This window comes from Panthera tigris, chromosome A3, assembly GCF_018350195.1.
Source record: "Panthera tigris isolate Pti1 chromosome A3, P.tigris_Pti1_mat1.1, whole genome shotgun sequence".
NCBI classification, from domain to species: domain Eukaryota; kingdom Metazoa; phylum Chordata; class Mammalia; order Carnivora; family Felidae; genus Panthera; species Panthera tigris.
Genome location: NC_056662.1, coordinates 125,903,485 through 125,916,925, shown reverse-complemented (window position 1 = coordinate 125,916,925; position 13,441 = coordinate 125,903,485). Strand labels below are relative to the sequence as shown.

The 13,441-nt window shown below is 37.6% G+C and overlaps 1 protein-coding gene across 2 annotated transcripts in view; it reads right to left on the bottom strand.

The window, feature by feature from the left end:
• The window catches only part of SMC6 (structural maintenance of chromosomes 6), a 73,852-nt gene that overhangs the window by 19,915 nt on the left and 40,496 nt on the right, over positions 1–13,441 (bottom strand). For both annotated transcript variants that reach the window (XM_042982461.1, XM_042982462.1), the window contains exons 18-20: positions 9,516–9,651; positions 7,952–8,032; positions 6,198–6,368 (exon numbers count right to left, since the gene is read on the bottom strand). In XM_042982461.1, the coding sequence (XP_042838395.1) occupies positions 6,198–6,368; positions 7,952–8,032; positions 9,516–9,651 (388 nt within the window). The remainder of the gene's footprint in view (positions 1–6,197; positions 6,369–7,951; positions 8,033–9,515; positions 9,652–13,441) is intronic.

Sequence of the window (13,441 nt, the reverse complement as noted above, 5' to 3'; positions counted from 1 at the left end):
AGCTTTCTTCATAACCATCAAAACTGGAACCATCCAAATGTCCTTTAAGAGGTGAATGGATAAGCAAGCTGTGGTACATCCATATACATTTCAAATACACTACATTACATGAAAGAAGCCAGGCTCAAAAGATTACAGACCATATGATTCCATTTATATGATGTTATGTAAAAGGTAAATCAATAACGATGGAGAACATGACTGCCAGAGGTTAAGGGTGGGGGAGGTTTAACTAGAAAGGGGCAAAAGAAGGGAATTTTGAGGAGGACGACAGAACTGTTCTATATCTTGAGGTGTTAGGTACACAATTCTGGATTGTCAAAATATGTTGTGTACGCCCAAAGAGTGAGTTTTACTGTTTGTAAATTAAAAGACTCATTTTCAAAAGTACTATTTGTAAAATAATACAGATCAAAGAGGAGATCAGGAGCTCTAGAAAAATGTGTTACTCAACTACTGTAATTACTCAAAATATAGCTCTGTCATGATAAAGATGTCAAGGTTGAGGACACATGTGAAAAGTTACATAAAAGTAGTTCATGAAATGTGAACACAAACCAAGCAGTATTTCTAGTATTTCTAAACATTAAATATAACACTTACGTGATTCTGAATTCACGTATAGCTAAAAGTTAATAAACTGATTGTCATTAAGTTTGCATTTACTTACTCCCCCTCATAATTCATGTGAATGGTGGCCAAAACACATTCTCCCTGGTTATTGTGAAAATGGAAACGTGCCTTATATTAGGGGATGCCTTATATGCCTTATACATATAACATGCAATTTCTTCAGAGAATGTGTAGATTGGTGAAAGATTTTAGAAGATGATATATGCACACAGCCATTAATTATGGCAGCTCTCTTAACAGATTACATTCTAGTCAATTTGGACATTTTAAAAAATACACAGGTTTCCAGAACTCACCTCTGGAGATTTTATTTTAGTTGGCCTGGAATCCATGAATCTCAATTTTTAAAATGGCTCTTGACTTAAGAACCACCAAAAGAAAGTTCAGACTGGCAGACAGTGTTTTCATTTAGTTTGATATACAAAGACTTCTACACTATTCCTCATTGTAATAGCTCCCAAACTGGACACCCATATGGTCCATCAATAAGTAAATGAATAAAAAATGATATATCAAATACAATGGAATACTACTCAGCAATACAAAGGAGTGAATTACTGATTCAAGTAAAATATGAATATCATAGTCAAAAAGAATAATTTTTATTTTATTCACTTTCAAACCATAGTATAGACATTATGTGCTAGACAGTATGTTATGTTCTGAAAAAGGTCAAACCCACCAAAAATTAAGAGTACATAATGTGTGATTCCCTTATATATAATTCTACAAAATGTGTAGAATTACACAGAAATTATACAGAAATAGTAAGCAGATTGGTAATTGGGACAAGGGGGACGGGTAAGGAGAGATGACAAATGGACATGGGGAAACTTGTGAGTGTGAAGGACACGTTCCTTTCTCTAATTGTGTGGCTTCACACAATTATACACGTCAAAACTTATACACGTCAAAACTTATCAAACTGTACACTTACATGTGTATTTACTATACATCAATTATATCTCAATAAAATGTTGTTGTTGTTTTTTTTTAATATCCTGATTTTAAGAACCACCAAATTAAACTCCACTCAGTTGTTGGTTTGATTTTTGGGCCCAGCATTGGTCATACACACTGTGATTATCATGGTCAGCCTCAAGAGTGACAGTTATAAACAGAGAAAAAACACAAACTAAGACAGCAATAACAGCATCATGAAAGACAGAATATGTGGAAGTATCCCAAAAAGGAAAAGAACTTGTGAAATATCTTAAAAATTGAAAACATTTGCCCCATATAATGCAGGATTTAGGCTACCCTCCATCATAAGAGCACAATTTACTGCATCTTGTTCACACTGCTGAATAACTATCACCCATGGTAGATGTCTGATTATAAGAGTTCTAGTAAAACTTCCACGGAGGATGGAGATAAGCTGTTCATTTACTTCAAGCAGTTTATCTGAATTTTTGTTTTATGTAGTAGGAGACATTACAATTAGAAAATAGAGTAACTTATGAAAGAGGATGGTTGAATGCTAAGTTTTCTAATCATTTGTGGTAGGAACTTTGAAACAGTCCCCATATTTGCTTCAGGGAGCCAGAGGGGTAAAATGACCATGAGATCAAAGTGACCTGAGCTGAAGTCGGATGCTTAACCAACTGAGCCACCCAGGCACCCATAATTTTTTTTTTAATGTTTTATTTATTTTTGAGAGAAAGAGCACAAGTCGGGGAGGGACAGAGAGAGAGGGGGACAGAAGATCTGGAGCAGGCTCTGCACTAAAAGCAACAAGCCTGATGTGGGGTTCAAACTCACCAACTGCAAGATCATGACTTGAGTCAAAGTCAGACGCTCAACCAACTGAGCCACCCAGGAGCCCCTTATCTTGGAATTTTTAAAAGCAGAATCACCCTTGATCCAAACAAACTGTCTAGATCAGGCCACGTTTGTGCTGGTTAATCTTCCCTCCTGGCAACTGTGGAAAGTTACACACTTAACTCATAAAACAGGATGAAAAGAAACTCATACGATGTTACTCTCCCTTTCTCCACACTTATCATAACAGACTTCTCTTATGTACTTAATAAATTTATGTCCTAGATACCATCACATTTAAAACTAAAAGGGAAGCAAGAGAGTATTTTATTTCATTTTATCTTATTGATGACATGAAGATCAAGAGATTTGAACAGTCAGTTAACATTCACCCTGGGTTAGATGAGAACTAGGAGGGATTAGGTCTAAAATTAAAGGCTGATGTAGCCCTAAACCTATAGCATTTCTAAGCTTTAAGAAGTTACAGCCTTTTAAAAATAGGCTGGGGTGATAGAAGGAACATAATCCTCAAAAAATGTCATTCTCTTGGATGTCTAAGTAACCAGTTTTATTCGGCAACATTGGACAAACTGCTACAGCATTATTACTGCCACTTGCTTCATATAAATCTATATTAATTATGAGGTTTTAAAAACCTATGAAATATTATCTTATAATTTTTAAATTTTATTTGTTTTTTTAAATATGTATTTTTCAGAGAGAGAGAGAGAGAAACAGCATGAGTAGGGGAGCAGCAGAGAAAGAGGGAGACACAGAACCCTAAGCAGCTTCCAGGTTCTAAGTCAGCACAGAGCCCGACACGGGTTTCCAAACTCACAAACTGTGAGATCAAAGTGACCTGAGCTGAAGTGGGATGCTTAACTAGCCCACCCAGGTGGAATTTTTTGGTAATGTTTTATTTATTTTTGAGAGAAAGAGTACGAGTGGGGGAGGGACAGAGAGAGAGGGGGACAGAAGATCTGAAGCAGGCTCTGTGCTGAGAGCAACAAGCCTGATGTGGGGCTCCAAGACACGAACTGCGAGATCATGACCTGAGCCGCAGTCAGACGCTCAACCAACTGAGCTATCCGGGTGCCTCTTACTTTGGAATATTTAAAAGTACAGTCACCCTTGATCCAAATAAACTCCCTATATCGGAAACCGAGAGCCTCCTACTCCAATAATGCAGACCATCTACCTTTGTAGGCTCGATGTGGGCCACACTCCTTGTCTGACAAATTTAACTTGCAACTAAAACTGAAGCATCAAATTTGCAGTGTAAATCAAAACAGACTGTTTAAAGTGAGAAAAATATTCCTTATACCAAAATTTCATGACTATATATCTAAACAGAGTACTTTACCCCTCACCACCCTTGACACAAAATGAACAACTGTCCTACAAGCAAGCAGATGACATCTCGAAGCTGCTAATATATCACGATGGCAGTGTCTCAGGAATTAAATTATTTTGTTAGCCATATCCCGTTGGTCCTGCCGTTACTGATGGCTAACGTGACATGATACTGAGGAGGAAAAGCTTCCTGGCTACCAGCTGACTGCATGCAAGTTCACCGAAGGACTCGCCTCCTGGCTTTCAGTTATTTGCAGCCAGGGCAAAGAGCTAAGATCAAGAATCTTTACTGCGTTCTGCCCATATTTTCTGCTCTTAAACTTATTCAAACTCCCAATCCCAGGAGTTGCATTAGCCTAGAGATAGATACCTACAAGAACAGAATACAGCTTACTCTTCTTCATTTCTTGTTTTGAATTTTAAGTTGTCTGGGATGAATAATTTAGGTGCAATTTTACTTTTTCTAGATTAACATATTTCATCATTTTGATTTTAAGTCACCTTGTTCAATCCCTTACCCATTTAAAATATTTTTTTAATCTTACTTTTGTTGTAACTTCATTGTTCTAATTCCTGAATTCTGAATTCTACCTAGTCTATTCTTGATGATTTTAATATTTATCTTACTCCTTCTTATCATTTTCTTTTAAAAACTAATTTTGTCTTTTTTTATCCTTTTGCCTTTTTCTTATTTCCTGTATGTAGCAAATGCTTTCTTAATTATTTTTCTCAATATTATCTTTAATACATTTCTCTTCCTCACAATTTTAATATTTAAACTTTATATTCTTCTTCATCAGTTAACTTATCAGTCTGTTTTCCGATTTTTCATTCGTATCGCAAACAGAAAAGAGTTAAGCCACCCTGGGTTACAGAGGCAGGCAGGACCCCAGCTCCTGGGCAGCATCTCCAGAGAGACCACCGCAAACAGGGTGTTTGCAGGCAGCACATGCTGCACCTTCCTTTAATATTCTCCCAACTCTAAGTGAGGTCTTCCAAAATTTTCAACGGAGACAAGTAGAGTAAACCTTACATGCACAATTCTTTTAAACTATTAAAATACCTAAATCCATTTTGATTCAGCATACCCCCTTCAGATTCTTTTTTTTAAGCTTATTTATTTTGAAAAGGAGAGAGAGAGCCTGAGCAGGAAAGGGGCAGAGAGAGAGGGAGAAAATCCCAAGCACGTTCTGTGCTCTCAGCTCACAGTTCGTGAGATCACGACCTGAGCAGAAACCAAGAGTTGGACACTTAATCAACTGGCCCACCCAGGCACCCAAGATGCCTCGGCCTCTTAAAATACGCTATTCCTTCTTCTCAGACTCTTATAAATAACATTTAAAGTTCTGAGAACAATCGAGCTATTTGTAAAAATGATAATGACAATAATCTATTGATAACTAAGCTAAACAGGGAAAGGTATACTATTTAATTGTTAAATAATTTTATTTCCCTAAATTTGGTTTCAAAGAGCATGTGTTTAAAAAAAAAAAAAAAGTTTTTTTTAAAAAAGACCAGTTTAATTCAGCCTGGAACATAATAGAAACATGTCAATAAACAAGAATTTAGTAGCATGCCATTTCAAGTTGGCTTTTAAATCTAATCTACAACTTTAAAAAAAAAAATTTTTTTTTAGCATTTATTTATTATTGAGACACGAGAGAGACAGAGCATGAGCATGGGAGGGACAGAGAGAGGGGGAGACACAGAATCTGCAGCAGGCTCCAGGCTCTGAGCTGTCAGCACAGAGCCCAACACGGGGCTCGAATTAACTCATGAACTGTGAGATCATGACCTGAGCTGAAGTCTGACACTTAACCAACTGAGCCACCCAGGTACCACTTTAAAAAAATAATAATGTTTATTTTTGAGAGAGAGAGAGAGCGTGAGTGGGGAGGGGCAGAGAGAGAAGGAGACACAGAATCTGAAGCAGGATCCAGGCTCTGAGCTGTCAGGCCAGAGCCCAATGCGGGGCTCGAACTCACAACCTGTGAGATCATGACCTGAGCCGAAGTCAGACGCTCAACCGACTGAGCCACCCAGGCGCCCCTAATCTGTAACCATTTTTATACAACTAATCCTTGAATTACTGAAGGAAAGCCAAGAGAGACAACAGAGTAGGTGAGCACAGAAGCAGGGTGGATGGACAAGATATCCCTGCTTCTGGTTCTAAACAAGGAAGAAAAAAAAAATCATCACAAAATAAAGAGGAAACAAAAGCTGTAATCTAGGAGAAACAGAAATTTTTAGCAACTTATTTTCCTAAAGACATGAACAGAAGTGTTTAATTCTAATTGGCCTACTGATGAAAATTTGGTTTGTATCCCATTTTATTTGGTTGCATTTACATTTAACCATAAATTCTGTTAGGGCGGTACCTAGCAAGTACAGTGTGGATACACTGCTGAAACATAAAATACACATATAACAACAGAGTAACAGTAACATACCTTAAGTGGTTCTGCTAGGTCTGATAGCTGGTTAATTTTCTGTTTAATCGCATCATACTTGTTTTCTGCTTCTATTTTCAGATTTTTAAGATGTTCCATATTTTCTTTTTGTTGTTCCATATTTTTCTCAACCATTTTCATTTTGATTTTATTTTCTTGAGCTTCATCTTCCTGGTCACATTTATAGAACGTAAGGAGTTAATTAAAATACTTAAGTATGAAACAGAAAAACAGTGCAAATGATTCTGAGAGAAGAGAAACTACAGGCTCCAGGCGATCCAGTGAAAGACAAATACAAAGAGCACTAGCAAATTTTCATACCCTTGGTGGTAAATCAGAAAGTAGAAAATGATTCAACAGTAAGAAAGACTACATATGGGAGACAAGTGAAACTATACTGTGCTTGAGGTCATAATCATAAGTAAGATTTATTTTATCTAGTTACTTTTTCTTTCAAAACGCAGTGTACATACATATTTATCATGTGCTAGACAATATGTTAGATACTGAGTAAACAAAAATAAGACATAGCCCATACCTTTAAGAAACCTAAGGAATTAAAGCAGAAAAATAAAAAATGGAGAATAAGATCACTAATAAAAAACGAAGACAAATAACTCATTAGCTTAAAGCTCCATCAGTGCCAGGACTTTATCTGTCTGGTTCACTGTTATATCCCCCAGCACTTAATATGGTGCCTGGTGCAGAGTGGACATTCAATAAACATTTATTCATTTTTTTTTTTAATTTTTTTTTTTTAACGTTTATTTATTTTTGACACAGAGAGAGACAGAGCATGAACGGGGGAGGGTCAGAGAGAGGGAGACACAGAATTGAAACAGGCTCCAGGCTCTGAGCTGTCAGCACAGAGCCCGACGTGGGGCTCGAACTCACGGACCGCGAGATCATGACCTGAGCCGAACTGAGCTTAACCGACTTAACCGACTGAGCCACCCAGGCGCCCCAAACATTTATTCATTTTAACAAGACGGTAATCTATCTACTGCACTGCTTACTGTAACTTAGAGAAGCTAAGCTGAATGTAATAAACAGTTGTCTGAAAAATAAAAGACTAACAAATGTGTGATAAAATGAGAACCAATTTCTTAGGGGAAAAAACTTCAACAATGAAGAGACCAACTGCAACTGACTAAAAGATATCCATTAATATTAATACTGATTAACTCTGAACAAAACTATGCTAGGCAGTCTGGTTTGAAAGGCCACTGTTTAGAAGCATGCTGTTCAAGTTTTGATAGCTTTATTACATGTAGTAGAAGACAAAATCAATTATCATGCATGCAAGTTGCACATACAAAACATTAAGGAACTTGAATGCTACAAGCCAGGTAGTGTTGACCTTATTTGGAAATAAAGATAGCAATTATAAAAGGTAGCATAATATAAAGGATTTTAAAAAAAGCTTAGAGTAGATGTTATTAACCTAAATGACAGCTTTGTATTTCATTTTATTTTTAATTTTTTTAACATTTTTTATTTATTTTGAGAGACAGAGAGAGAGAGAGAGAGAGACAGTGTGAGCGGGAGAGGGGCAGAGACAGAGGGAGACATGGAATATGAAGCAGGCTCCAGGCTCTTAGCTCTCAGCACAGAGCCCAATGTGGGGCTCGAACCCACGAACCGCGAGATCATGACCTGAGCCGAATTCGGACGCTTAACCAACGGAGCCACCCAGGCGCCCCTGACAGTTTTGTATTTTAACATTACATGTAAATCAAGGAAAAGAATCTTACCAACGTTGCGATATCTACAGACTGGTGTTCTTCTATATTCTCAAGCTCCCGAATTTCAGAAATACTTTCTGTTATTTTTACCTGAAAGAAAAGTATTTCGATTTTAGTAACATAAAATAAATGAAACAGGCATCTGGCTGGCTCAGTTGGTAGAGCACACGACTCCAGATCACAGGGCTGTGAGTTCGAGCCCCCACATTGGGTGTAGACAAAGGAAGGAAGGAAGGAAGGAAGGAAGGAAGGGCCCCCCAGAAAGGATGTATTAATCCACAAAGTCCTTACTCTGCTTTTGTTACAGAGGATTTTGTGGCAAATGACAGAGACACATTAGTATTGAATGAACAAAAGGAAGTTGCGTATAAAGTCTGTCACGATCATCCTTATTGCTAATCCAGTCCCATGAAAAAAGGATGTAAACACTCCTCCTTAGCGTTAAAATGATGACAGTGTTGACCCTATTGAGAAAACCCTTTTCTGAAAGGTGGAGGTTATGGCAAGATTACTTCAATACGCTGCTTCACAAAGTACAATCCAAGCATGCCCTGGTGCTTCTGAGATTCTTTCAAGGGGTCATGAGGTCAAAACTATTTTCACAAAAACACTACATTATTCACCCTTTTTACTATCACTTTCTCACGAGTGTGCAAAAGGTTTACAACTATATGATGGGTAATTACTGCAAGAGACTGACTGCAGAAGCTGATGTGATGATTCAGTTGAGTTTTATCAAGCCAGATATTAGAGGTTTACAAAAATATAAAAATGTCAAGTTTCTCACTATTTTTGGTTTTGGAAAAATATAGCTATTCTCCATCAAAACATTATTTTTGTGAACACATAGCTTTTTTTTTTTTTTTTAAGTTTATTTATTTATTTATTTTGGAAGAGAGTGAGAATGCACAGGAGGAGCAGAAAGGGTGGTGGGCGGGGGGGGGGGGTGGACAGAGAATCCCTAGCAGTGCTGCCAGCTGTCAGCACAGAGCCCAACGCAGGCTCAAACTCACGAACCATGAGATCACAACCTGAGCCAAAATCAAGAGCTGGACGCTTGACCAACTGAGCCACTGAGGCACCCCATAATGAGTTTTGGTTTTTTTTGTGTGTGTGTGAACCGATAAATATTCTTAAAGTTTGTTTTAATTTTTAATAATTAGGTAAAACCATATAAATGAAAGCTTTTTTAGGGCTGTAAAGGGGCTTGAGGCCAAAAAGTTTGTGAACTGCTCCTCTAACTAAATAAATGGTAGGCTCTTAAAAATAACTTGGAAGTCATTTAAAAAAAAGCGGGGGAGGTGTCTGGGTGGCTCAGTCCGTTGAGCGTCTGACTTTGGCTCAGGTCATGATCTCATGGCTCATGAGTTCAAGCCCCGCATCAGGCTCTGTGCTGACAGCTCAGAGCCTGGAGCTGCTTTGGATTCTGTGTCCCTCTCTCTCTCTGTCCTACCCTTGCTCATGCTCTGTCTCTCTCTCTCTCTCTCTCTCAAGAATAAGTAAAACATTAAAAAAAACCCAAAACTTGGAAGTGAGTAAGTTGAGCAAAACAAAAGGACATTTTTCCCCTTACCTTTAACTCTCTATAATGTATTTGGCGCCTTCTAAGAAATTCTTCATTGCGTTTAATGTCCTTTTCAAGGGTAGACAAATGTTGCTGAAGATTTAGTATCTGAGCCTTCTTATTTTCAACTTCATTCTCCAAGTCACTAGACACAAACAAGAGGATAAAAAAACACCTCACATCTGTTTCTGAATATTACAAATACTTTAGATCTTTACAAAGGAGAGCTTATTTGTGATAGTTTATTTGCAAAACTCTATCCAGTTAAACCAGTTCTATATTCCTACCAAGTTATTAATAACATGAAAATACAGAGATTTCAAAAGACATCTAAACTAGTCATATTTCTCTTACTTCATTAAGAAATATTTTTGACATGATTTGTGTGGCACACATCATGCACAGTGACAGGCAGAAGTGGAAACAGAATTTTGATGTGAAGGAATCAAACTAAAAGGAAAGAAAAATCAGGAAATAAGCTGTAACGTTAAAATGTGAACAGGACACTTTACATCCACAGAACTATGGAAACAGAGGAGTGAGTCTGGGAGACAACTGAACTGTGTTCTCTAAAGCTTTCCTCAGTTGGACCAACTAGGAGAGAAGACAGAAGGACAGACACAGAAGCACAGAGCAGTGAAACATAAACCCAACAGCTCAACCTTTACTGCTGGTAGATGAATGCTCTGAATGTGTGGGAGTGAGAGGGATGGAGAGAAGACAATGAAAAGGGATGGAGGGAAAAGCAAGTAGAGGCCAAAGCTATAAAGTGTCTTAAAGCGTCTCCGTGACAGTGGTCACTGTCTTCAGAAGTCACCTCTTCCTGCCTCACTGACCCAAGCACCTATCTCCCAAAATCGTGTGCCTGGTGGGAGAGAACCACCTTTGCAGTTAAAAACTGGTCTCGAATTGATAAGATGCATATGTTTCCCACATTTTAGCATCTCCGAAATCACCTTCCATTCCATGGTTGACATAACAGCACTTTTACTTTTTTAATGACAGAGCAGCTTAAATTTGATGAAATATTCTGGGGCGCCTGGGTGGCTCAGTTGGTTAAGCGTCCGACTTCGGCTCAGGTCACGATCTCGCAGTCCGTGGGTTCGAGCCCCACGTCGGGCTCTGTGCTGACAGCTCAGAGCCTGGAGCCTGTTTCAGATTCTGTGTCTCCCTCTCTCTGACCCTCCCCTGTTCATGCTCTGTCTCTCCCTGTCTCAAAAATAAATAAACGTTAAAAAAAAAAAATTTGATGAAATATTCTAACTGCACTACCTTGCCAGAATCCGCAAAATTAGAAAACGACTCAATAAATGTTAGCCGAATGAATGATGAAAATGAAGAAAGAAGGAAAATAATGATGGTATTCCTGGTCAAAATGGGGCCAGATATAAAAACTTAAGATGGTTCCTCAAGATTAGTAAGAAATATTTGTTTTATCATATGTAAATCTAGACCTTTATTAACAGTAACTTTGCTAAAAAACCAAAATATTTACCAAGTAAACAAACTCTGAAACCTAGAGTCTAAAACAAAAATAAAAACCGATGAAATAAGCACAGAAATAAGCACCGATGAAATAACAATAATATTGTTATTAAACAATTTCCTGCATATTTAGAATAAACTTAAGCAATCAACAAAATTTATATGAACAAATCGGCTAAATTATACAACTTTTTTTTGCAGGGGAGGGCGAATTCTGTTACATACTTTCATACAGTATTCCTCCTTAGTTTTTAATTAATTTTTCCACGGAGCGAAAAACCTGTGCTACTAAATGAAATGTGCGAGCACGTGCACGTGGTTTGTGTGGGATACACACACGCCCCGGAACCGCCAAAGTAGTACACTCCTTGGTCTGCAGCCCTCACTCTGCTGTGTTTGTCTCCATAGCACTTGGCCTAGTTACAGTATTCATCTAGTCTATCTCCCCCTTCCTAATATTAAGCTCCAGGATGGGGAATTTCTTGTTCTTTATTTTGTGCCATGTCTTGTGCCTCAATCAGGGCCTGGCACAGTAAGTATACATGCGATATCTGTTTTAAAGAACAAAGGAAAGAATAAATTTGAAAAATAAACTTTGGAAAATTATATTTAAGCTGTTAAAATACTTTGAAAATTCAAAAACCTACAGGTACATTTTTTTTAATGATCTTGTATGTAAGCAGTTACTGCAATGGAATTATTCTGAGAGTTAATTTACAATTTCTTTTGCTCCTTGCTTTGTACTTTCATCATGGGAAACCACACGGGGGTAATCAAACCAAGTCAGTACCTGTACTTAAAACTTAAAACCCTTTCCCTGTTAAGCCACTCTGTTCATTATGAAACTGAAATAAATTATAATCTCTTCACTTAAATTCCAGAGCCATTTTTCATCAACAGGAATCTGTCAGTGATGAGCTGACGAGGGTATAGAGAAGCACCCTTCATGTATTCCTAATATGATGGGAAACTGGAGAATCTTTCTGGAGTCATCTAGCAATCACTATTAAATGGTCAACTTACATAAAAATAAAATGAAAGTGTTGAATTATCTATTTTAATAACTATTAGAGCTCACTTAATATTGTACATATTAAAAATGTTAGTATTGCTTAATATTATTAAATATTTAAAATCAAAGCATTACTCGTATAGTAATACATCCATTACAGTCATTTGGCAACAGCTATTAACTAACTTAAAAATTCACATATCTTTTTACTTAGCTATTAAGAATTTAAGCTATACACTTTCAAAACTATGCCAAGATCCATGTATGTGTGTTCTCACTGCAGCACTGTTAGAAGAGAAAATGGCAAATAACTCTCATGTCCATCAACGGGGAACTGGTTAACTACTGGGGAACTACCAAGAGGTAGTTCTAAATGTGCTGAGATGGAAAGACTGCCCAGATTTAACACTGAGTAGAAAAAAAGCAAGATACAGAAACCATATGCATACTTACACACAGCTCACACTTAAGTGGAAGAAGCCAGACACAAGAAGTTGCACAGTGTATGTTTCCATTTATATGAAACATCCAGAACAGACTAATTCATAAAGACAAACCCAAAAGTGGATTAGTGGTTGCCAGGGGGTTTGGGATTGGGGGAATAACGGCTCATGGGTATGGGTTTTCCTTCTGGTGTAAAGAAAACGTTCAGGAATTGGCTTACACTGATGGTTGCACAACCTTATGAATATAATAAAAATCTCTAAACTGTATGCTTTAAAATACAGTGAATTTTATAGTATGTGAATTATGTCTAATTTAAGTCACCGTACAAGGATTCAAACTATTTTGGGAACACATATAAGAAAACACGTGTAAGAAACTGCTAAACTGTTACCTTACTTTTGAAAGAGAGATGAGAATGGTCTCACTTTGTATACTTTTCTGCACTGTTTGGACTACCTCACCATATGCACAGATTCCTTCCTTTCTTTTTCTTTCTTTCTTCCTTTCTTTCTTTCTTTCTTTCTTTCTTGGACTATCTCACCATATGCACAGATTTCTTCCTTCCTTCCTTCCTTCCTTCCTTCCTTCCTTCCTTCCTTCCTTCCTTCCTTCCTTCCTGTCTATCTATCTATCTATCTATCTATCTATCTATCTATCTATTTTTGAGAGAGAGAGAGAGCGAGCAAGCGAGCATACATGTGAGCAGAGGGCGGGGGTGGGCAGGGGAGGGAAAGAGAGAGAAAGAGAATCCTAAGCAGACTCCATGCTGAGCGTGGGGTTCAATCCCAGGACCCTGGGATCATGACCTGAGTCGAAATCAAGAGTCAGACGCTCAAATGACTGCACCACCCAGGTGCCCCTCTTCTAATTATTTTTTAAAATATCAATAAGGACTATGGAGAAACAGGATCATGAGCTACTTTTGTTTCCCAATTTATACTTTTCTATATTTAAAAAACACTAATGAATTTTTTTAAACTTGCAAATATAC